Source organism: Leptinotarsa decemlineata, unplaced genomic scaffold, assembly GCF_025532065.1.
Source record: "Leptinotarsa decemlineata unplaced genomic scaffold, Ldec_3_MD MMD2_tig00004307_RagTag_RagTag, whole genome shotgun sequence".
Classification (NCBI taxonomy): domain Eukaryota; kingdom Metazoa; phylum Arthropoda; class Insecta; order Coleoptera; family Chrysomelidae; genus Leptinotarsa; species Leptinotarsa decemlineata.
The window spans coordinates 15881089-15906839 of NW_027412606.1; the positions used below are offsets into that span (position 1 = coordinate 15881089).

At 33.0% G+C, this 25751-nt stretch overlaps 1 protein-coding gene across 2 annotated transcripts; it reads left to right on the top strand.

The window, feature by feature from the left end:
• The first annotated feature begins 1527 nt into the window (after positions 1-1527).
• On the top strand, positions 1528-23196 carry LOC111513459 (divergent protein kinase domain 1C). 2 transcript variants are annotated; one of them, XM_023169674.2, is made up of 2 exons: positions 1528-2020; positions 22066-23196. In XM_023169674.2, the coding sequence occupies exons 1-2, from the start codon at positions 1868-1870 to the stop codon at positions 23125-23127; spliced, it is 1215 nt and encodes a 404-aa protein (XP_023025442.2). In that variant the 5' UTR covers positions 1528-1867; the 3' UTR covers positions 23128-23196. The 2 variants fall into 2 exon arrangements, with proteins under 2 accessions (XP_023025442.2, XP_023025444.2); XM_023169676.2 differs by lacking the exon at positions 1528-2020 and adding an exon at positions 21436-21579.
• The last annotated feature ends 2555 nt before the right edge of the window (positions 23197-25751 follow it).

Here is a 25751-nt window from a genome sequence, read left to right on the forward strand (position 1 = left end):
ACAGTGTGTGTCGCCTCTGATTGGAAAATGATGAAACAGCAGTGCATATATTTTGTGCCTGCCATGCTGCGGACCAAATCAGGTTTTCAGAGTTTGGTACAACCACAGTTCTACCAAACTCTGGTGGTCGGATAAGTAGTTATGTTATGATGCTTTAACAGGTAGAAATTATTAAAAATATTTTTTTCACATTTTAATTTTATAAAATATCAGGTGATACACATCTTTTAGATAATACCTATAATAGTAGTCGTAGGTCCCTCCATCACATCGTCTAAAAAATTCAACTCGTACCTATGTCTAAAACATTGAACAGAATTAATAACATAAATTACTATTTTGGAATTTGTATGATAAATCCTAATTTTGTAAATTATTGACGTATTCTTTGTTAACATATATTTTGTATCTGGAATTTTTAAATGTATTCAACTATACCTAAGTAGTCGAATAATCATTTTTCTTTTCTCATATATAGTTGAGTATCGCAAGAGTAATTTGCAGAGTATTTGGCGAATATATAGATATCTAGTTAGTCCAGACCTAGACCATTCTCGTTAAAAAATATTTCGCGTTATCTTAACAACGAAGAATGATTTACTAGAAGTGTCAGTATGGAATTTCACGCCAAAAAGTCGAACCAAAACTATGTAAAGAAATTAAAAAAGGGCGCCTTTAAATTGAAAAATTAGAATAGGTAGGTGTCGAGCCATCATTAAATGAATGTATTTGAATGGGTTAAGAGATGTACGAAGATATGCTTAATATCCTTGGCCGTCAAAAGCTGTTGTATGCGACCGTGAAAAACTTGATTGTAAGCTTGAAAATGGAGAGCGATTGGAAAACATGATTTTAACTTATCAAAACATCGAATTGGGCTCTAACGGATTCCTATCCATCATATATTAGTTCACTTCGATTAAGACATGACAAAAAATACAAGGGTTCTATCTCTGGTCGGTTTGAAAAAAATGCAAACGTTTTTGAAGCCGTGCTTTCGTTTTTTTGGGATTACCATTCATGTATTCATGAAGGATTTTCTAGAAAGAGATAGACAATAACTAAGAATTACTATTCAATATCCAACAATACTGACGAGAAAAAGTCATGGAGAGAAAACGCGGAGAGTTGACCAAAGGTATTTTGCTTTTGTAGTACAATGCTCTCGCACACATATCGCATATGGCCATACAGACAATTCGTGATTTTGGATCCGAATTACTCATTTGCCAGATCTGGCTCCGTCTGACTATCATGTTTTTCCCAAGAAAAAAAGTGTGAAGATTGTAAATTTGCTTCCCGAAATAAGAGGAAAAATATATTTTGACTCTTAAATTTTGTTTGCTTCTATAGAAGGTTAATAATTTTTCAATACTTCCTCGTACATTCTAGTAATTATATTATTCCTGACCACTCTTTCTACACCATGTAATGGGAGGAAAATCAAGAACTTGCAACATGCGCCCTTGTTACCACAACATGTCAACGCCGCAGTGCGCATTGGCATCGACATTCCCGTTCATTAATGTCAGTGTGAATACGGATTGCTTTCGGGTGTTATCGGTTGACAACAGGACATTACTTTTCAATCGGGTACCTTGATAGTATAGGATATACAGAAACAACACTTGTCCGTTATTTTATAAAAAGAACATTACAGTATCCGGAGATGCCCGAGAAAATGTGTTATCAACATAAGTTGGAAAGTACTCACCTTTTACAGTGAAATACGTGAATTCCATTGATTTTCAATTTCCCAAAACGATGTGATACGGAAATAATAGTTGCGGTGAAATTATGAACCATTTTCCATTCTATTTCTACCAAAATTACCACTGAAGAGACATTCATTTTTTCCACTACCACTATGCTCTTAACCCGCAGGATGCCTGGAATTTTATATACCTATCGATACACTGTGTATTCATTTTTTATCATTTTAAGCACGTTCGTTTACTTCTTGTTCAAATGGAACTTGTTTTGCCTGAATCTGCAGGCCTGGCAGCACGTAAAGAAGATGGTAAGTGTATATGAGGCATTTTTCACAACTTTATCTCGGCAAAATATATTGATTGAATTCACCCCCGTTGTGAATTATTCGATTAGAGTCAATGCCTCTGAAATAGATTTTTTGAATTACCTACTATTTCTGTTGCTTGGTAACCAACCTATTAAGTATGTATTATTAGCATCTCATTTTATGATCATCAGTCCAGAAAATAATATTTATATTATAATTATTTCCTGTATTTGCTTGTGTCTTCTTCATATCAAGCTTCGTTTTCCAGAAACGAGAAAAAAATAACTTCTGAAAACTATCCATGGACAACATAAAGTAAAAACCAAAAGTAAGTAGGTAATAAACAATTAAAATGAGCAAAATGTCCACCTTCTGATGAAATACACGACTGCATTCGATTTGTCATTGATTGTCTGATACGTTCAAAAATACCTGGGGTTAGGTTAGGTCCAAAGTGAGTGGGTCTATTCGACTTTCCACCGTACCTCTCACACCTGTTCACACTCGACGAAATAAACCCGGCTTCTCAACGAAGCCGATCAGTTTGTATAGAGAAACAGAGGCGACACACACTGTCTTCCGACAGTCCGAGTCTCTGCATATGATGATTAAAATGACATAAACCTGTAAGAAGGCCTGCTGTTAGACATCGTAGTTCATCCCTGCTGTATTCCAACAACTGTTTGGTAACAAGCTTCGAAAGGTGAGAATAAACGCCTTGAAGTGAGCCAATCCTGAAATATTCTGCCAGAAATCCATAAAACTTCTGGCCATCCAGGTGCCAATGACAGGTTCTGGTCCGATGAAGCTGCTTGCAACACCCTCCTTTGCAAGGGAGCCTCATTGCCTTCCAGGCCAGTTTTGCCAGGAATCCAGACCAGAGGCAATCTGTTAAGTCTTCCTATCAACGAGAGTCGTCTTTGACAATTTGCTACCAATTTAGACTGGATGTGAATGACTTGAGGAATTTAATAATTGACAATTGCAATGTCATGGAGAATACTCCTTTCAAATCTCCTGGAGATTTGCAGCTCTTCTTCAAAACGAGCTGTAGTGCTTTCACCTATCCCCTCTTTCCGTGTCATCGGTTTCAGCGAGAGCTGACCGTTTAGCGGGAGTTGGTCGTGTTCCTATAACTATTCAGATCTCGGAGGAATATCTCCAGTTATCAACTATCGAAACGTCGTGAAGGAACTTGGCTTGAAGTCTTTTAATTTTCATTTCTTGTTAATTATTTTTTAATTATCAATTCTTTTATTTTTTTTATTGTTGCTTGTATTTTATTTCATTGTAATTTCAATTTTTTGCTTGATATAGTTGTTCTTTTTTCAGCAAATCTTTTTAATTTCTATAGATTTTTTCAGGGATTTCAAATCAATTTACATATATCATATTAGACAATGGAAGTCCGAACTAATGAAATGCACCACCAAACATTGTCAACCACCACGAAAATCAACCAACAACGACGAAAATCCCCAAGTTATCTAATAACTTGAGGATTTTCGTCGGCCCAAAGGATCTTCGCTTATCGCATCAAGTATAGCTTCTTCTAGTTCACGCGTTGTTACAGTTTCTGGTCTTTCACCAACTTCATTTTTATTCAAACTCCCAGTTGCATGTAGCCTTCTAAATGTTTTAGCATATGCAATAATCCTGTCCTAGCAAATTCTCTGTGCTTCTTTCGCATTTCCATTTGCTAATCCATAAATAAAGTGCATGTCAGTCATATGACAACACAATCACTGTCAACTGGTCTCCAAAGCAGGTATACATGATATGCAAAGTGGCTTCAAATTTTTTCTCAAAAACAAAGCTAGATATGAAGAAAACACAAGCGACGAAAAAGTTGTATTTTTCGTTGATTGATCTGAAAAATAAAAAAACATGAAGTCAGTGGCGTACTTTTTCCCCAATATTGTTGGCTGTGGTGCCCACTGAGACTCCATTGGACCTGATAATTTCAATCTAGTTAGGGATAAATAGCGCCTTATTGCTTCAAATAACTGTAACCTTACACCAAATCGGTGTAAGGATATTTATGATATTTTATAAATATCGTTTTTTTGAACTTCAAGGCCCTGTATCGCATAAACGAAGCAACTTGGTCATATGTTCATAGGAACTTTTTTTCTTGAAACGGCCTAACGAATCACCCTCAGAAATTTCGTGCCGTAGTTAGGAAACATCCTACATATAAAAGTGCTATTCGTTACAAAATTCTCCTGTAACCCCTGTTTTTCATCTCAGGCCAATAAGAGCAATACAAGCCACTTTTAAAATATTGTGAAGCATCATATCTACAGAGTGGCCCATTTAAAACGGAGGCATCCTTATAAAATATATTTTTCAAACGGATGGAATTGTTTTTTTTTTCATTAGGTACATATTCAAGAAATCTATAGAATAACACATTTCATAAATGAGTCGTCGTTTTCAGGGCCTACTTTTATAATTTTTCGAAATCAAAAATCGACAAAAATAGCAATATTTTTTTAATCTGTCCACACGAGTGGATTAACGTAGTTTTGAAATAGTTCGTTAAAATCATGTCCAAATGCATTCGTCATTGAAAGAAAAAGTTATAAGAGATGCCCATTCAATTTCAGAACTTTTATCAAAATTCAGACTACCTATCCCACTTGATTTAGCCGGTTTTTTTTATCGCTAATCAGAATTTCCTCGAAGTCTGTTTATCAATAAAAAATATATGCGGTAAATGTCTATAATTTATACACTTTAAGAGCAATTAACACAGTGATTTAAGATATTCTTTAGCTCATTTGGAGTCTATTGTACTAAATAATTCATTATTGAAATTTGATCATTGTGCTTTTAAAACCGATCTTTTGGATGCTATTTCATGGTCATGAATCGGATTCGTAGATACTATAATTTCGACATTTCCTGGTCTAAATTCAGACAGACCCAGAAGATTAATCAGACAGTTCGGGTGCCCTTCAGGTAGGCCCTTCGAATTTTAATGAATAAAAAAATGAAAGAAGATTATTGAATTTTATTTGCAAACAAATCAAATTAAATATGTAGAATTATTATTTCTAACTTTTGCTCATTTCATCATTTCTTTTACAACGAGAAACAACCACGTCTATTGATCTTCTGTGGAAGTTTGATATTTGCCTCGATTTCATCATAATCATACCAAATCTGTTCGATTTCTTTGGACCATTTACAGTGTTAATTCCACTTCTCTACATAGCACTATTGAACACCCTGCTTGGTTCCAGTTCTTTAATAGTACTAGGAACATCAACTGATGAATTGTTATCATTTACCTCCTCATCACTTGTTAGTTCATGTTCAGAGTCTTCATAGATATTTTCTTTTTCTGTTATTGCCTTGCTTCCTCTAGGTTTTTTATTTTTTCCAGTTTCTCTATTTCGTTATATTCTCTTTCACGTTTTTTTTTCGATTTTTTTCTGCTTCGATCCCTTTTATTTCTTGTTCTTTTTCCATGTGATATTGATTTCAAGAATCTGAAGTTGTAACTTTTCCTTTTTTTCTTTTCCTCTGAGTTTTTTTCCCACTTGTTTGGCCAAAACATGGCTTTTTTGAAACGTGATAAAATTAATTCTCCATCAATCTGATCATCAATTGTGAGACTCTCTTTCAATGGAGTTCTATAAACTTTCTCAATGGTCATATTTTGAAGGACAATTATTTTAGGTGATGATTCATTACCAACTGACTGTTTTTCATCGTGTATTTCATCTAAAATTCTTGCATCTCTTTTCTTAGTCTCTGGAATATCATTGTTAACATCATTATCAAGTTCATTATCGTCAGAAAATATCAAAATCTCCCATACTTCCTCCAGTTGAGGTCCTTCTACTATATCAGTGATTTTTTTCTGTTTCATATGGAAACTTTTCAGTTTCTCTGAAAGTAAAACTTGATTGAAGATATATGTATATTATACCAGTATATACCAAATCATACCGGTACTAATTCATTCACGAACAGGAGGTTGAAAGTCAAATCAAAAAAATGCTTGTCCAGAAAATTATAAGACCAATCAGCTCTCCATGGTTATTGCCAAAAAAAGCTAATTCATCCGGTAAGCAAAGATAGAGATTAGTCGTGTACTTCCGTAAGCTTAAGTATAAAACTATAGTTAACAGATACTCCCTGCCCAATATCACAAATATATTGGACAAACTGGGGAAATGTCAGTATTTCACGACTCCAGACCTAGCCAGCTGATTTTCTCAAATAGAGACGGAAGAATATGACATCAAGAAAACAGCCTTCAATACCGAATAAGGGAATTACGAGTACCTCAGGATGCCTTTCTGCTTGGAGAACACTCCGGTCACGTTTCAGAGACTAATGAATAACATATTACGTGGTATTCAGAAACAAAAATGTCTGGTATACCTCGAAGATATTATTATTTTCTCAACATCCCTCCAAGAACCACCCTTTAACGATTGAGATCGGTCTTCGATCGACTAAGGAGCTACAATTTCAATATCTGGCTTGACAAATCAGAATTTCTTCGCAAGAAAGTAGCCAATTTGGGTTACTATCTAACAAAATGTCTGAAGAAAGGGGCAGAAATCGAAATAATGCAAAATTTTTGGAATGTTTCAACATTCGTAAAAATACGCTGATAAGAGATCCAATTCTACAATACCCTGACATCTTCAAATGTTTTAATCTCACTACGGATGCGGGAAAATTAACTCTGGACCCATTGGCCAAGATTTACCAACTGCATCCGCATCTCAAATTCTAAATGACTCCGTATAGAATTACACGGTTACTGAGAAGAAGCTTCTTGCAATCGACTACATCGATCTTTTAGACTGTTGACAACTTTTCTGTCGAGTTGTGGAGTGCCTACTTTTCGTCAAGTTGAGTTTTGAGAAGTTTTGTGTTTCGTAGACATTCGGGTTGATTTGGATTTTTGACAGAATCAGAGTTTCTCCCTTTTGAATTTTCGTACTGTTGAAGAACGTCTTGTGGGTTATTCGAACTCTACATGCTTTGGGAATTTTAACGAGTGCGGGGGTGTTTATTTCGATATATCGATCAGCTCTGCACTTGGAAAAAATTATTTCTTCTCGTACGGGGATGATCAGCACTTCCTCTTGGGTGACTTGTTCGGCTATGGATTCGTCTACGTTGATTGGAATAGGGTGACAGTTTATTGTGATATTGCCTTTAATTAGCTGGGTTGTACACTGGTCCTGTGGGTAATAGTCTTCAATATAGAAATATATTTCCCCAATGATGGACACATGTTCGATTCGAATTGATTTTTCGAAGCTGCTCGTGCCAAAAATAGGGATATTTGAGAATAAAAATATGGTGCTTTTGGATGATTGGGTACAGGTGATAGAACATAAAAACTTCGCTTCTGATAATAGAAACACGAATTGAGAAAATCAATTTTGTGTTCGAAAATGTAATTTGTGTGCCAAAGAATTGATAGTATGACAAAATATTTTCGAATTTTGCAATTTCGCTTCTATCGTAAAATTGACTCAAGTATTTCATTATTTCTTCCAGATCTGAACTGGATATAATTGAATTAAGCAAGGCGTTCGATTTTGCGAATATAATTGCATCTTCTAGGTTGTCAATGATTGTTATGATATTTTGGCAGTCCAAAATAAATTGAGAAAGTACACCATGAAAACTGATTGAATTTTTGAGATTGACAATGGTTTTTTGAATGGCAAACTAGACTGTTTTCAAGCTGTTTTCTAGCGCTTCTTGATTTGAATTGAGCGTTCGAATGGTTCCATTTTTAATTATTGATCAGTTGTTTTGATGGAGAGGTTTGAAGATTCGATTCGTAAATGATATTTTCTTAATTTTTTCCAATATTGCAATGGTTTGGTCGTAACACTTTCCGTCTTCAGCGTCAAGTGTTCCGAGAAGCCATTTATTGATTTTGCCGATTCCATTGATCATATCTCGTTTAACACGGATATGGGGTTGAAGTTTGTCCAGTGTCGTCTGAGTTGTTTGAATAAGATATGCAGTTCTCTGAAACATATTTTTGGACAGACCTTGGTAGGAAATTGGGTTCTTAACATTTTCCTTATTGTGTGTGTTTCCTTATGAATGGTATTGATTTGAATGTCTTCGTCACATAGTACTTGGAGTACGTGAAGTATCAGGTACAGGGTTGGTTATCTAATTTTCATTAGTTTCCTGTAACAAAGGTTTTTTGTTAGTCTTGGGTTTTCGGACAATATTTTTATGATAGGTTCCTTTGTTGGTTTTGAGCTTTATACTTGTTTCCTTGTATTTTAGTTTTTCTGAATTTGGGTTGGTCTTTTTGTCGTGCTTTGGTTCTTATGTATGTTACTTGTTGATTAGAAAAATCGAGGGGTTCGTCTCAGTTTTCATTTCCTTGTCTATACATTTTTGGGTAGTGCCTTTATGGGCTTGAACATAGTCTGAAATGATGATATGATCACTAAGATCGAATGGGTTCGTATTATTGATGTGACCTTGTACTACTTAAAACGGGCTGAATTTTGTGACACAATGAATTGAGTTGTATCCCAGGGGCACATTTCATTATCTGCTCAGGAGAAAGATTTTTGTTTTCCTCTCTCAAACATCGATAGTATTCGATCAAAGTCGAGTGAAACCTTTCAACAGGGGAATTGGAATTGCTATTTTCGGTGTTGTATAATGAAGTTCTATTCGATATAATTTACAAAAGTTTTCTAGGTCCTTACTTTTGAAATCGGTGCCAAAGTCAGTGGTGATGAGAAATGAAATTGAGGAGGTTTTCGAGAACTAGAACACCGGTAAGGACTTTTAAGGGGTATGCTCGACCATATCGGGAAAAGAAATCCATAATTATCGTGAAAGTTTTGTTCGATATCGTGAATGTATCGATTTAAAAATGTTCAACCGATTTTGAAATGGTAGGAGTGAGTTTGAATTTGATAATTGGAGGATTCGGATCATATTTATTATTTTGGCATATTTCGCAGTTATTGACAAAATTTTCAAGCCAATAAAAACGTGAATTCTGGGAGATCATTATGACTAAATTTTACTACTATGTTAGTGTTTTTATATGCTAGTGGCCTAACTACTATCTGTTAGTATTACCTAACTACTACCTCCTTTTGATACTATCCTATCCTATGCTAAACTACCTGTTTTCAATACCTCTAATGTTATGTATTTCTTTTATGTCATTGATTATCTCTAATTATTAATCAGATCTAATCTAATTTTTATTCAGAAATATTAAACATAAGATCAAACAAAGAGCTGTTCGAAATAGGACCTTTGTCGCTATTCGTAGAACTCAATTCATAATCGGTATTAAATTCAGAAAAGGCTGGTATTGAAGCTTGATATCTGACATTTTGACAACCAGTTACCGTTTTCATTATGGTATTGAAATTATATATAGCTCGTAGCCTGAAACTTTGCAATTTCACCAGAATCTGAAATGTTATCGTTTGAGATACAGGATTTTTGTTGATCATATTCGTTTTCGAAATATTAATTTTAATCGGGATTTATCCGGATTGGGGTGTTCATAATATTGATATCGGTTGGCAGGTTGATCACAAAGATCAATGGGGTTTTCATATTCATTCGAAAATAATTCCCCTGAAATGAAATTTGGCCTTTGATTCTGTTGGAAAAATTGTGATTGATTTTGGAATGTATTTGAAACGTATTGAGTTCTGGAGTTGGTTCAGGAGTCTTGCCAGTATTGGGGAATTTGTTGGTGAGACATCCTAGTGGGATTCCTAGAAGTAGTCGACATGGGTTCAGGTTCTGGCAATTGATTTGAAGGAATTTATTTGAGTTTGAAAACATTTTGAGGGGTATCAAACATTTCTCAATTTGTAGGGTATTTTCTAGATGGTAGTTGCCCGGGTTGGACATTTATTGGTCATATGTGCTGATAACCAAGTTATCAGCACATATGAAATTATTAATTCAATTTCGCAAGATTTCGAAAATTCAATTCAAACATTCTTCGGCATAGAATAATAAAAACGAAAGATTTGTATTACGAATTGAAAAAATTTGAAAGAACTGTGAGCAAAAAACAGTTACTGAATGCGATAAACTTCGAAAACACTTTATTTTTTTAAAAGATCATAAGAATAGAAAGCTAATACATTTCAAATATCAAAATGACATATTTTGCATATTCCGATTACACATCCCTCAAAATTCGAGTACTTTCATTTAATTTCTATCCCCATTTCAAATAAGGGTCTCTTTGAGACAGTTCTACCACGAAATGAATGTTTGTGACAAAAAACGAAAAATTGTATGCATTTGGAGCAATCCGTGCTTGGAAATTATCATCAACCAACATCAGAGAGCTGGCCGAAGAAAATTCATGTGATATTCAGCTACTAAATGTACCTTGAGATCTTCCATTACTTTCACAATGAAGAAGGAAGTCCACAACAAATTGCCATTCTTAGACGTATTGGTGGAGAGGGCCGACACTAAGTAGATAACATCTGCATACCGAAAACCCACTTACACAGGCAGTATCTGAACCACGAATCCAATTACCATCAATCGACTAAAAGAAAAATCATCAAGACTCTATTAGACCGTGCTTTCGGGCTCTGTAATACGAAGGAAGGTCTCGAGAAAGAACTAGACATCATCAAAAATGATCTTCAACGGAATGGCTACTCCAAGGCAATGGTGGAACAGACTTTTGCTAAAAGACAGCAGGAGCCTCGCAAGAAAGAGAAGCCATCTCAACCAGTGCTTGTACTTCCATACATCAGAGAATTATCGGAAAGGATAAGCAGAACCTGCTTCAGATCCGGAAAAACTATCCGTAACAGCCTCACGAAAACCAGGCCACAAAACGCGGACTGTGATTCCAAGAATTGCATTTACCGAATAACCTGTGAGTGCGGAAAATCCTATATCGGTGAAACTAAGAAGCCATTGAATTTTCGCATTGCCAAGCATAAGAAATACACACATCGAGGAGAAAGTAGCAAATCAGGAATAGCAGAGCATGTTTGGACCCATCAACATAACATCGAGTGGTTCCAACCTGAGATCATATACAAGGAGGAACTTTGGTTTAGGAGGAAATTCAAAGAAGCCGCATACATATTGTCCAACAATGTGTACAGCCAAGCTAGCGTAGAGATACGCAGCATATGGAAACCTATAATCAAGCAAAAAATGGCCAACACCCGCCAAACGGTCATCTTCAACTAAGCGGAAAAAGGAAAGCGGAGATAAGTTAAAATACTCAAATGACCCATAAATAGTCATCTCACCGAGGAATTAGTCCAGTCATCAAAAATCTGTTTAAAATCTGTTTTTCCGTTAATCAGCTGTTGCGAACGACAACTCTCAGAAGTTGAAAAACTTGTGCGAGTTGAGGACTAACGAGGTCTTATGTTTTAACGTGTGATTCCTAACACGGAAGACGCTATCCTGAAGACGATTGTCGATACTAACTACTACTTGTATTTTATTGCACTTATATTTCATTTCAGGTGTTTCACTTAATATAATTGTTATTTTCAGCTATTCTTTTTTAATTCTTCTTTTTTATTATTTCTTTCAGGGATTTCGAATCATTTTATATAATATCAGACAATGGAAGTCGGAACTAATGAAATTCATTATGAAACATTATCAGTCACCTTCAAACAAACGTATTCTTCAAAAATGTTTATGTTTTTTCAAATAGGAAATTGAGATAATTTTTATTATCATGAGGTTTCTAGAAAAATTTAATTACGATATTTGTTAGTTCCGCTCTGGAAAGATTATTTTTACTATCACAAAACCCAGTTATCAAGTTATCAATATCTGAGAGTAAATTTGGTGTATTCACCTCTTTGGTAGTTGGTGGTAATCTGAAATTGAAACCTAAGTCAAGAAAATGTTTTATATCTTCTGGTATAATTATATCTATCTGATGAATTTTGTATCCAATTTTCTTTAGTTTCAATATCTTTATTTTTTTTTATGTCATTGAAAATTTCATTGTATTTGGTAGTTTGTCTCTTTTCAAATTCTAGCTAAATATAAAAAGGAACTGATTCTGTTACAAGAGACCCCGTTAATCCATTTTACTGCACATTTCTAACACTAATATGTTTATAGTATTTTATTATAAAATTACATAATACTTTGTTGTAAAGTATTGAGAGAGAACAAGATATACAGATCAATGAAAAGTAAAAACAAGAAACATATTAAAATATTTTTCTGTATTGCAATGTCGTTTTCATTTGAGAGTACTGCCACTTACCTACCGACCAACATCTAAATTATTGGTAGCAAATTGCCAAAAACGACTCTCCTCAATAGGAAGACTTAACAGATTGTCTCTGGTCTGGATTTCTGGCCATACTGGCCTGGAAGGCAATGGGGCTGCTGACTCCCTTGCCAAACAAAAATTGAACACCTGGATGGCAAGAAGATTTATAGACTTCTGGCAAAATTATCCAGGATTGGCTCACTCCAAGGCGTTTAATCACCTTTCGAAGCTTGATACCAAACAGTTGTTGGACTACAGTAGGGATGAACTACGATGTCTAACATGCCTTCTTACAGGCCACTGTGATTTGAATCGTCATATGCAGAAACTCGGATTGTCGCAAGACAGTGTGTGTCACCTCTGTTTGGAAAATTATAACAGCAGAGCACATATTTTGTGCCTGCCCCGCTGCATCATCAATTTTTATGCCAGAATACTTTAGGTGCCTTCTGAGCCTCTTTGCTTCTGACAACATTTCTTTTTCCTCTAAGTCATTGAAAGTAGCTGTAAACTGATGTTATCGTTTCATCATTTGATCTTACAAGATTTTCTGAGTAGCAGAGCACATACTATGTGCCTGCCCCGCTGCATCATCAATTTTTATGCGAGAATACTTAGATGCCTTCTGAGCCTCTTCACTTCTGGCAACATTTCTTCAAGTCTAAGTCATTGAAAGTAGCTGTGAACTGATGTTATCGTTTCATCATTGAATCTTACAAGATTTTCTGAGTAGCAGATCACATACTATGTGTCTGCCCCGCTGCATCATCAATTTTTATGCCAGAATACTTTAGATGCCTTCTAAGCCTCTTTGCTTCTGGCAACATTTCTTCTTCCTCTAAGTCATTGAAAGTATTTTTTTGAAGGTGGTTGACAATGTTTCGTGGTGTATTTCATCAGTTCTGACTTCCATTGTCTAATATGATATAAATTGATTTGATAACCCTGCAAAAAATGAAAAAGATTAACCGAAAATAACAATTTTATTAAACAAAAAACTGAAATTACAAAGAAATAACATACAACCACCAAACAAATACAAATTGAAATATTAATAAAAGCTGAAAAAATTGAAAAATTAAAAATATTAATAACAAAAAATGAAAAAAAAAATAAAAATTGTAAGATTTCAAACCAAGATATGTCACAACGTTTCGATTGTTAGTAACCTCTAATCAAGCGAAAAACGAGCAACTCCCGCCAAACGGTCATCTCCCGCCAATACCAATAAAGCGGAAAGAGGGAAGAGGGGATAGGTGAAAGCACTCGAATGACCTATAAATAGTCAGATCTCGGAGGAATAAGTCCAGTTATAACCCGAAGACAATTGTGGATACTAACAATCGAAACGTTGTGGCGTAACTTGGTTTGCAATCTTTTAATTTTTATTATTTTTTCATTTTTTGTTATTAATATTTTTAATTTTTCAATTTTTTCAGCTTTTATTAATATTTCAATTTTTATTTGTTTGGTTGTTGTTGTATGTTATTTCTTTGTAATTTCAGTTTTTTGTTTAATAAAATTGTTATTTTCGGTTAATCTTTTTGATTTTTTGTAGGGTTATCAACTCAATATATATTATATTAGACAATGGAAGTCCGAACTGATGAAATACTCATTGAGAGTAGCTGTGAACTGATATTATTATCGTTTCATCATTTGATCTTACAAGATTTTCCGAGTAGCAGCTCCCCGCTGCATCATCAATTTTTATGCCAGAATACTTTAGATGCCTTCTGAGCCTCTTCACTTCTGGCAACATTTCTTTTTCCTCTAAGTCATTGAACGCATAGCTTTGAACTGATATTATTATTGTTTCATCATTTGATCTTACAAGATTTTCTAAGTACACAACACCGAACTGTTCGAATATATTACCCATAGATGTATTTTTTTTTAGTTGTACATAAAAAATGTCAATACACTTTAATATAGAACGCTTCAATTCTTGCTGTGGAGTCGAACCTGTATCCTGTAGCTTTTTCTCCTACATAAAAGATAAAGTTTTTTCAACACCAAGTACAGATATCGATCATCTCCAACAAAAAATAAAAGTTGCATGTATTAGTATTACACTATTATGCTAGAAAATTGCCACAGAAAATGTCTGGACCGACAGCTTATGTGCATTCAACAAAGAGGTCGTCAATTCGAGCATTTAATGTAGATTGCCATGTAGCTTTGATTTTCCGTATTGGTTTCATATTCCCAAAAGTTAATGATGAAACAAATTGTTTTTATGTATGATTGTTGTAACTGATGATGGTGATAATTTTAAATGAAACGCTATAAAAATATCAAATGTGATATACACTTGGATTGTGAAATCATCGCTTTATCAATATCTGTAATAAAAAAGACAGGTTCGTATTTAAAAAAAAAAGTTGATGGTTGCTATGTTGACACGAAACATTTTATCGAATATTTGTTATTACATCGTCATAGTACACTTCGAATACAATAACATTTTCCTTTTCCAGTTCCATTGGAAAAAAACGAAAAACAGCATTTTTGGGCGAGAGTCTCCGTAAATTTTTTTCGACCATTGTATTATTCCCGATGACACTTACCTTTTTTCTATTTAATCGTCTTCGTATCTGTAACGGCTTAGAATATAGCATTGTTACCGTGTTAGGAATCACACGTTAAAAAGTAAGACCTCGTTAATCCTTAGCTCACACAAGTTTCCATTCTGAGGGTTGCCGTTCGTAGGGGTGCGACAGCTGGTTAACGGAAAACAGATTTTAAACAGATTTTTGAACAGATAAAAGAAATGGCCTGTATAAATTTCATGCATATCAGTCAAGAAGATTGCTTACAGACAGAGGGTATTCCAATAAAACAAGAATAATGGTAAAAAATTATTATGAAATGATAAAAAGCCAATGATATTCAACTCAGGCAGGTTGGTTAAAACGTATATTTGGACATAGTTACCAATTTCAAGGATGTTAAGTAGTACGTCTTGTATGATAATAATTAAAATAAAATATCTTGCATCGCAGCCATCACATTTAATATCATAAATTCCAGACTCCGAATTCTTGACTTTGTCCTTTGGATTTCCTAAAAGGCTCTATAGTGTATGACTTGATTTAAATACAATCTTTAAACTTAGTTCCTTGAAAATCTTTCCAAAGTTCTTCGTATATTGGTGGTATGGAAATGAGATATATTTATCTTGATTTTTGCTGTTTCTAAAAGTAGAGATTTCGTTCATTCTTAACCTAAAACCATTCCATAGACTTCCATTATCAATACAATGGCAGAACACGTGTTGCATTTTTCTGAAACTGTTTACTGAAAATCTCATAATAAAGTGTTTTTTGAATTCGTTAATATACCAAACGTCTCATTAACACCGTCGTAGGAAGTACTGTTCATATGTCACTGTATGCACTTTTAATAGCGGACAAATCTGTAACTGTAATAAATTTGAAAGACAATTATATGCATATTCAGAGATGAGTCAAAACATTTTTCGATCTTATTAGAATTTTCTAATCCAATTTTCAATATATGTTATATAAGCATTAGGTGGGTTAGTTGTTGTTTTTTCGTTGGGTATCTGCCACACGTACCTACAAAGTCACCATCATCAACTTTATTTTTTCTTACAAGCGCTACATTGGATTCTTTCTGTTTTGAATAGAACCAGATTTTATTTTTTCAATGATGTATCATGAGTTACCATTATTTTTCGAGAAATTGAAGATATTTAAAAAAATTAATTCTTATGATAATAGGCTTTGGCTTTGATGTTTCTAAATGTGAATTTCAATACATTACACACAATGACATTTTGTTATTGTACAAGTCATTGAAATTTTAACAAAAACTGGCTTTCACGAATGAAGAATAAAGAGATATGATACAAATTTATTTCAAATAGGTACCATAGAAACAGTGATAGGGCATCGGAAATGTATTTAAATTTGTATCCCGAAAGGCCACAATCACATCGAACTATATTCAAGTTATTGGATCAAAATCTCACCAAGTTTGGTTCGTTTGAAAAGCCAATGAAAAAATACGGAGACAGAATCAACGATCAAAATTTGATAATGTGTGTACGAGGTAAATTAGACATTGTGTCCTTTTCAATGAAAATAAAATTTTGCACAAATAACAATAATTAACTAGAATGTAAAGACAAAAGTAAATCACAGTAAATGCTCAAAATGCTGGCCTTGTTCATGATAACACAACTCTGCCCTTCTTCAAATTATTCACAGCACGATTAATTTTCCTCCTCCTCAATCTTCCGAACTCTCTAACAATGATGTGTTAAAGGTCCTCAATATTTTGATATTCCCTCTGACCATAGACTCTATTTTTCAGTGTACCTCATAAGAATGTATCCATAACACTTAAGCTGGAAGACCTTGCTGGTCACCTCACCGGCCCATTATTCTCCATCCATTTATCACCAAACCGTTCAGTCAGGTAATTAGATACTTGTCTGGTAGTATACGGTGGAGCACCATCATATTGAAACCAGATGTTGTTATAGTTATAGTCTATTTCAAAAGAGTGAGAGTAATAAAATCTCATTAAGTATTCAAAAGCGCTACAGGGTGATCCGTCAATAAATTCTGTCACTTCCCTAGTCCGCATTGCAAAATTATGTCGTTTCATAAAGAGCAGGTAGGTATCACCCTGTTTTAAGGGATTTGTCCATTGTTATCGACGGATAAATACTGAGCCAGAGGCGCGCTAGTGGGATAATTGCCAAAAGAATATGCATTCATAAAAATTATATTAAAGGAAATAAAAATTTAATACAGCAGAACAGTGTTATTAAAAAAATATAAAATGTAACAATAAAATATATACGAACCGAAATCGGGAAATACTCACAAACACACACGAACGAACTTTACGTATTGAAACACTTGTGGGGACTTTAAATCAATTTATTCACAAAAACGACAAGAACTTTACTGGATACTTTATTACAATTTGACACTTGAACAATACTAAAACTGTGAACTTCCCTTAACGTTTAACAACACTCTATTTATACCCTAATTGAATGTTCTAGAGATTACTAGGTACAATTTTCGAGAACCTTCCGAGAAAATAATTATTCAGACTACCCTTAATTCTAAACCCTAACCTAAGCAAAAGTGTCACTGTCACTGATACACTGGTCTCTGTCCAGATTGCTTATCCCGCTACAGTATATTTACAATTCAATTAAATTATTCTACATCAGTATAGTCTTCATCCGAAGAACTGTCATCATCCCCTGGTGTTATAATTATAGGGTCAACCACCTGATCGACTAAGTTGTCCAGTTCCCACATTTTATCTTCCTCTTTTAAAACATGCTGGATTGCTTTTTGCCAGTTTTCTGATGTGATTTCCATAATGGCTTGATCAAACAATACCTTGACATCTTTCATTTTAAATGTGGTATTGTGCCTTGCAACATATCCTTTAACTTGTGCCCATATAAGTTCTATAGGATTTAATTCGCAATGATATGGCGGTAGGCGCAGCACAGTTACTTTATACTTTTCTGCTACATCTTCTACGGCATATTTCATGAAGCGAGATTTATGTTGTTTTACTATGGCTAGTAGTTCCTTCTTTACTGAATTCATCTCAAACTGAATACCTTTATTTGACAGCCAGTTAATAATTTCTTGCTTTCTCCAAGCTGAAGTTGGTACCTTCTCTAAGCGCCTTGAATGGTAGCTTGCATTATCCATAACCACGACCGAATCAGCTGAAAGAAATTTTAACATTTCCCCGAAGTAGTCTTCGAAGACATCCGAATTCATGTCCTCATGATAATCTCCCGTCCGGCACGACTCAAAGCTTAACAAACCTTCTTTTAAAAATCCGTCTTCGCTTCCAATGTGAGCAATTATAAGCCTCTTCCCTTTTCCCGAAGGCACTTTAATACCCGTCGAAAGGCCTTCTATGAAAGCTTGGCGAGAACTTGTTATATTTTTATCTTGCCACATTTTTTGACTATATAACCTTCGTTTATCCACGTCTCATCAAGATAAAAAATTTTCTTTTGCTCTCTGCGGTACTGCTTTATAGTTGTCAAATATTTTCGTCTCCAGCAAACAATTTCATCACTTTCCAGTAATAGTGCCTTTCGATTGTGCTTTTCCCAGGCAAAATTCATACTTTTTAAAGTTTTCCATAAAAGTTTTCTGGATATCAAAGGAATATCGTTATCTTGGCTTATCTCGATAAATATTTTTTCAAGAGTGGGTATTTCCTTTTTAAAATAAAACGAATGAACTTTTCTTCGAATGTCACATTTGGTGTCTTCATCTAAGATTTTTATTGGTCTTCCTGATTTTCTCTTGCATGGACTTACCTGGCCTGATATCTTTCTTTCTCGCAATAATTTAAAAATCGTGGACTGTCCAATTCCAGTCATTCGGGCACATCGCTCAACACTTTCTTGCACAGACAAACTAGGGTGATCGTGTTTTATGCAATCATATACATTTAAAATTATAACTTTTTCGCAAACAGATAGCGGAGAATTTTTTACACTTCTTTTCTTTGGAGTAAATGTCCCCATTTTATAACTTTTTCATTATTTCTATATCACAATATCACTGTACGTTTAATTGGTGTAGTAACAATTACTATTATAACTCGAATGTTTAAGACACCATTACAATATATTTAAACCCTTTTTCTTAATTACCTGGGTTTAATAGGTATTGCATGATTGGTGGGCAGGGTCAAAAAGGGATTATTATAATGACATGGCACCTCGGAACTAAGTGTTAACCCTTTTTTGAGAAATCATGCTCAAGTATATGAACCCAAATTGCATATTAAATAAGTTTACAAGAACCACTAAAATTAATCTTAATCTTTTTTTAAGAAATTTTACTTACCTAAATACATGTAGGTACTTAGTTTTAGACCAAATTACTTCTCAAAAATGGCCTTTTATTATTATCTATGTCTGTAATTTTTAATTTACTTTAATTATTAAGTTTAATAATCCTAAGATTTGCCTACGCCCATGGACGACAACGAAATTCAGGCAAATTTTATGACACTTCATGATTTATTACTCTACACTCTTTTGAAATAGACTATAGCCAAAGGTAGAACATCCAAATAGTCTTCGAAAATCGACATTAAAAACTGGTGATAGGTTTCTCCATTCAGAATTCCGTCAAATAAATGAGGACCCAAAATTCTATCTGTGTAAATTCCTGCCCACACGTTAATGCTAAATCCCACTTGAGGTCGAATTTCTCGTTATTTCGGTTAAATATCCCACAATATGTAAAAGTGCTTCTTCCATCTATCTTCTCATCGGCCAATTACAAAATTCTAATCGCCTTTCGTGATCACCTGGATGCAATTTTTGAGATATGTGTATTTTGTAACATTTTCAACCGCTTTTTTTACAATGTCTCCAAGGACTTGTGTGACAAATATTCATTTCGGAAGAAATTTGACGTGTAGATTTTCCCGGATTCATGTTTATCTGCAAATTAATAATTTTTATTGAAAAGGACACAATGTCTAACTCACCTCATACATACCTCATTTATCAAATTTTCTTTAGTTTCCTGGTCCATTCTATCTCCGTATTTTTTTTTTCGGCTTTTCAAATGAACCAAACTCGGTGAGATTTTGATCCAATAACTTGAACATAGTTCCATGTGGTTGTCGTCTTTCGGGATACAAGTTTAAATTCATTTTCGATGTCCTAACACTGTTTCTATCGTATTTGTAATACATTTGTATCATATCTCTTTTTTCTGCATTCGTGAAAGCCATTTTTCGCCAAAAATTCAATGACTTGTACAATAACAAAATTTCATTGCGTGTAACAAATTGAAAGTCAAATTTAGAAACATCAAAGTCAAAGCCTATTATGATAAGAATAATTTTTTTTCAATATCTCCAATTTTTCGATAAAGAATGATAACTTATGATACATCATTGAAAAGGTAAAATCTGGTTCTATTCAAAACAGAAAGAATCCAATGTAGCGCCCATACGAAAAAATTAAGTTGATGATGGTGGCCGGAAGACGAATCGTCGGAAATTTCTGTTTTTTTCGGATGTCTCCGGATATACTCGGAATTTCAGAACTTTCTCAACGGCATATTGGTTCGGAACTTCATCTACAACTTTATTGCTAAGCTCCTACCCTTTCTTTCCGGTTTTGATTGAAACCTTGGAGGTTTTTGGATTCGCTTGTTAATTGGTAGAAGAATACTCAACTTCATCAATGACAGTAAAACGTTTTACTTTTTGATTCGAAGAATTACGTTAACTAGTTTAGTGATCCAATAATTTTTCTGAAGAAAGGTTAGTTGGTTGAATTTGAAATCAACAGCAATTGCCATTTCCAATTCTGAATTCCATAACAAAAATTTCCAATTAATTGAGAATTACCTAGTAAAAAATAATTTTTCTAGATCCCTTGTTAGAAAAATAATTAAAGAAAGAAGTTCCTCTTCCCAAAATTCAGAGGTGAAACCCAAATATCACAAAATTCCATTTGTAGAAAATTTATCTGATAAACTTGAAATGCTACTCAGTACCAAACAAATTAAAGTGGCCTTTTTAATGAAAATACAGTTGGAAAGCATTTCTTCTCGAAACAAAAACACCACAACAAATACAATCCAACATATACAATATATCCAATATATATATATATATATATATATATATATATATATATATATATATATATATATATATATATATATATATATATATATATACAATAAATACAGTTCAATATATTGAACTGTGGAAGCTGACAAAAATGCTATGGTGATCAAACCGGACGGTATCTTAAAACATGAGTTTCTGAATACATGAGAAACTCTAAGAAACTAAATATAAAAAACCCCTAAGCCCTCGTTGAACATAAAAAAGAATATGGACACATTTTTTATTTTGATCATCCAACCATGTTTTGATGTTCAACCATATTTATCCAAAAGACTTTCAAGCGAAATGATACATATCCTGAAATGCGATAGTGTTAACACTAAAAGAGATGTCGATGGCTTTAATACAGCATATTTCAATTTGATATGTAAAATACCTGAATGATTTATCCTTTTTTCTTTCTGTCATTGATTAAAAACCAAACACCACCTTATCAGAATCACAGATAAAACCATTCGTCTGTTTCATGTCGTTTCGTGTTGGTGTTGTCTCGGAAGTTTGGTTGTTGCAATGTTTTTTTATTTTAATGTATCTAATATGTGTGATAGTTTTGAAAATAGTAATATTATCAACACGAAGAAACTACTTTTCGGTGAGTAATTTGATTAAAAACTTATTATTTCTTGTGAAATTGAAACGATAATTATCGTATAAGTTTTGTGGAAGGTATGTTTATAAAAATTCATTGCTACAGAGCCCTGAAGCATAATTTAATTAAATTCGAAACGTCGGTATAAAACAATTGTTTTTTAATTGTTTAAAAATTGATCCAGTTACCCAACCAACCTTTCTTCAGCCAAATAATTACTATCGCCAGTTCTAGCCGTATAGATGGAAAAGAATTGTAGCAAAATCAATGCAACATTTCTTGCCTGTGTGTAGGATGAGTTCCTAGAATTAAATTGTTTCCATTATAGTTACATTAAGAAGTTCATGCGCGACTCACAACGTTGCTTTTATCCTTTAGAAACGCCTCTAACGAATATAGAAAATATCATTGAATATCAAGAAAAAATCATCGATTTCTGAATAACTTTCGCTGTTTGATAAATATATTAATAATTCAATATTGTTTCAGTGCAACCTACATGAAAAAGAATTCGCCATCGGCTCTCTCTGCGCCCCTCTGTGCCTCACGAAAGATATCCATTCCTTAACATGTCACTCATTTCAAGCCACGAAAGAAGCAGTCTTCAGCGCCGAGTGGCACAATATCCGCTTGGTGTTCAAATCAGTGCCTAGAGATGTCCAAGCCATTCATTGGTACGACAACGGTGTCCTTAAATATCCTACAGAAAAAGAATTCTTGACCACCATCAGAACAATAGTGAAGAATAAATTAAATCTTACACTTGCCTATGATACAGCTCTGAGATTGTCTAGACTGAAGCCCAGTTATGAAGAAAAAAACAAACAGAAAAGGCAGAGGGAAATGGATAATTTATGGGTACTTCTTCAAGACAACGAATATTTGCTGTCAGCATTGTTCACTGATAAAGATGTATTTCCACAACTTCTTGGTACTTGTGGTCCTTATTTTGCTGTGGAGTATCTAGAACCAATAACCGACATTTCATCGCTAATAACGGTGACTGACAGTAGAGAAAACTGGGGAAAACGTCTTAGACTAGCTGTGCAAATTCTGGATCTTATTGAGGAGCTAGAGACTGGTTTCCGCGAACCTTTTCATCTTTGTGACATCAAAATGCAACACTTCGGTCTCGTCAAGGAGGGCACTAAATTGAAGTTTATCGATTTAGATGGGGTTCTACCCAAATCAGTAGTGGACTCCATTATAAAAGAGGTAACTTACTGTAGAAATGATGACGACTGTGATTTCTTCGATTGTCGTTCCAAATGCGACAAAAACAACAAGTGTTTTAGTTTTATAGCTAATAACAACTTACAAATGGTTTGTGAGAAATTATTTCTTGGCTGGAGAATGTCGAATACAGTGATAGTGCCTGGATTACTAATGTCTCAACATACTCCGGCTGAGCTGGCATCAATTCTGCGACAATGTGCTAATCCAGAGAGTGAAGAGGGAATACCCAGAACGAGTCCAGATTCTGATATCAAAAAGAGACTTTATACCGTTCTTTCTGAGATGGAACAAACTATTAACAATGATTTTCTATAACGAATGTTTACATATGAATATAGAATGTTGAGTTTTTCTTGTGCTCTGAAATAAATATTTCAAACGTTATTTATTTTCACAAATCACTTTTTACATTTATAGTCCATGCACTCCATGTTTGGTATAACTTTCCACAATCTGAAAAAATAAAAGCTGAATCAATAAAGTATCTGCTGAAGTGTAGTAAAGGGCAAATTGAAAAGTTAACCCCGAAAAGTTACTGCGTAATATAAACTACTGGAAAGTCCAATTAGTCAGTAACTTGTATTCATGAATTCTATCTACAAGTTGAAAAATAGATGTCAATGTCACTGTCAACATCTTTTTGTGATTTCTGTTGCAAATCTTTTGAGAATTATTTTGGTTTGTATAGTCTGGTTCGCATGTACTTGCTTTAGCTCTTTTTGGTGACATTTTTCAGCCCTGTCCAAAAATTACGACCAAGGTGTCATTCGATTCGTATTTTTGCCTAGAAAGTTTAAGGAAAGGTCCGAAAACGCGCCGATAAAAATTACAAAAGTTATAAACAGTTAAGTGAAAAAAAATGGGGCTTTAGGTTTTTCTTAAATCTCGGAAAATTTTCAAAATTTTGGAAATTTGAAAAAAGATTTGAAAAGATCAATGAATTTGCGAAAAAGAAGTCCCGACTCCCGAAACTATATCTCGATTATTTATAAGCGGGTAGTCTGGCTTCCGCGCGCCTTTCGTCACTCTGACATAAAAACAAAAAAAATTATGTAAACATATTAAATGTAAATATTGAGGAATGAAAAAATTCAAGTAATGTTGGGATACATCAATAAACAATAATCCGTAGTCAAAAATTGTTATCCCAATTTTAACGTTAATTATAAATTTGTTAATTAATAACTTTTTCTGAATTGAAAGTTAATATAAAAATCCCTATAATTATTAAACTAAAACCCTGGCATTTTTTTCCTTTGATGAAGTTATCCTTAATAGGCAAAAAAATAGATTACCGTTGCCAAAATAAAAAAATTTTTATTTTCTATTTTTTTATTAACAATTGAAAATTATAATTTTATAAAAAATACATTACAATTTTTTTTATTTTTTTATTGTTTCAATGTCTCATGGCTAAAAACTAATTAATATTTTTTTTAATTTTTTACAGCTATTGTTAATAAATTTATTATAAATACATTGTTTATAAGCAATTCGAAAATTTTTTTTGCATTACCTATGTTAATTGAAAAAAATCATGATTTTTAGGAAAAAAATGGTTTCTTAAAAAAAAATCTTTGTTGCTAAAAAATGCGTTTGTTAATTAACAATCGTTTTTTGCAACTAAATATTAAAATTAAGGAACCGTTTTTTTTTAAATCATAAAGTATATTGTTCTTTGAGGTTTTGAAAAAACTTTTTTTTTCTTTTTTCAATTGTTTATTTAAAAAAAATTGTTATAAACAATTTTTTTCAATACTTTGTTCTATAATAAAAGTATCTATGTGTTTTTTTTATTTATTCTTTTTTTTATAAAACTTTAAATATTGTGATACCTTGATACTTGTCTTTTTCATTGGCTCCTTCGCTTTCATAATTATATAATTATAATAACTTTTAAACTATTGCAGTTATGACAAATATGCTTCAAGTCTTTTTTGTTCATTATGAATTTATTAACAATTGAAGCCTCTTACTAAAGTTGTGAGCATCGGAAATTTAAAGAAGGTTAATGAGTAAACTCATTAAAATTAAATTAACTGACTGCTTCATTTAATTCTTTTAAACTCCATACAAATATGACAATAAGTGAATGTCACTGATCCTACAACTACTAAAAGTGCAAGTAATGAAATCCTTATGATTTATTGTTACATGACAGGAAGTTTATGTTGAAAAGACTTGAATTTTTTTTTAATAAATAACGATCAATAATTAAATAAATAATAGGACTACAACTTTAGTAAAAGGCTTTAATTGTTAATAAATTCATAATGAACAAAAAATACTTGAAGTATATTTATCATAACTGCAATAGTTTGAAAGTTATTAAAATTATAAAAGCGAAGGAGCGAATGAAAAAGACAAATATCAAGGTATCACAATATTAAAAGTTTTATAAAAAATAGAATAAATAAAAAAAAGCACACAGTTACTTTTATTATGGAACAAAGTATTGAAAAAAATAAAAAAAAATGTTTATAACAATTTTTTTTAAATAAACAATTAAAAAAGAAGAAAAAAAGTTTTTTCAAAACCTCAAAGAACAATAGAATTTATGATTTAAAAAGAAACGATTCCTTAATTTTAATATTTAGTTGCAAAAAACGATTGTTAATTAAGAAACGCATTTTTAGCAACAAAGAAATTTTTTTAAGAAACCATTTTTTTTCAAAAATCATGATTTTTTTCAATTAATATAATGCAAAAAAAATTTCGAATTGCTTATAAACAATGTATTTGTTCATAATAAATTTATTAACAATTAAAAAAATATATTATTAATTAGTTTTTAGCCATGAGACATTGAAACAATAAAAAATTTTAAAAATAAATTGTAATGTATTTTTTTATAAAATTATAATTTTCAATTGTTAATAAAAAAAAGAAAATAACAATTTTTTTATTTTGGCAACGGTAATCTATTTTTTTGCCTATTA

Coding starts and splice junctions, on each gene's coding strand:
- LOC111513459 (XM_023169674.2), top strand. CDS start 1,868: ATGCTCTTAACCCGCAGGATGCCTGGAATTTTATATACCTATCGATAC. Junction 2,021..22,065: donor GGCAGCACGTAAAGAAGATG/GTAAGTGTATAT, acceptor ATATTGTTTCAG/TGCAACCTACATGAAAAAGA.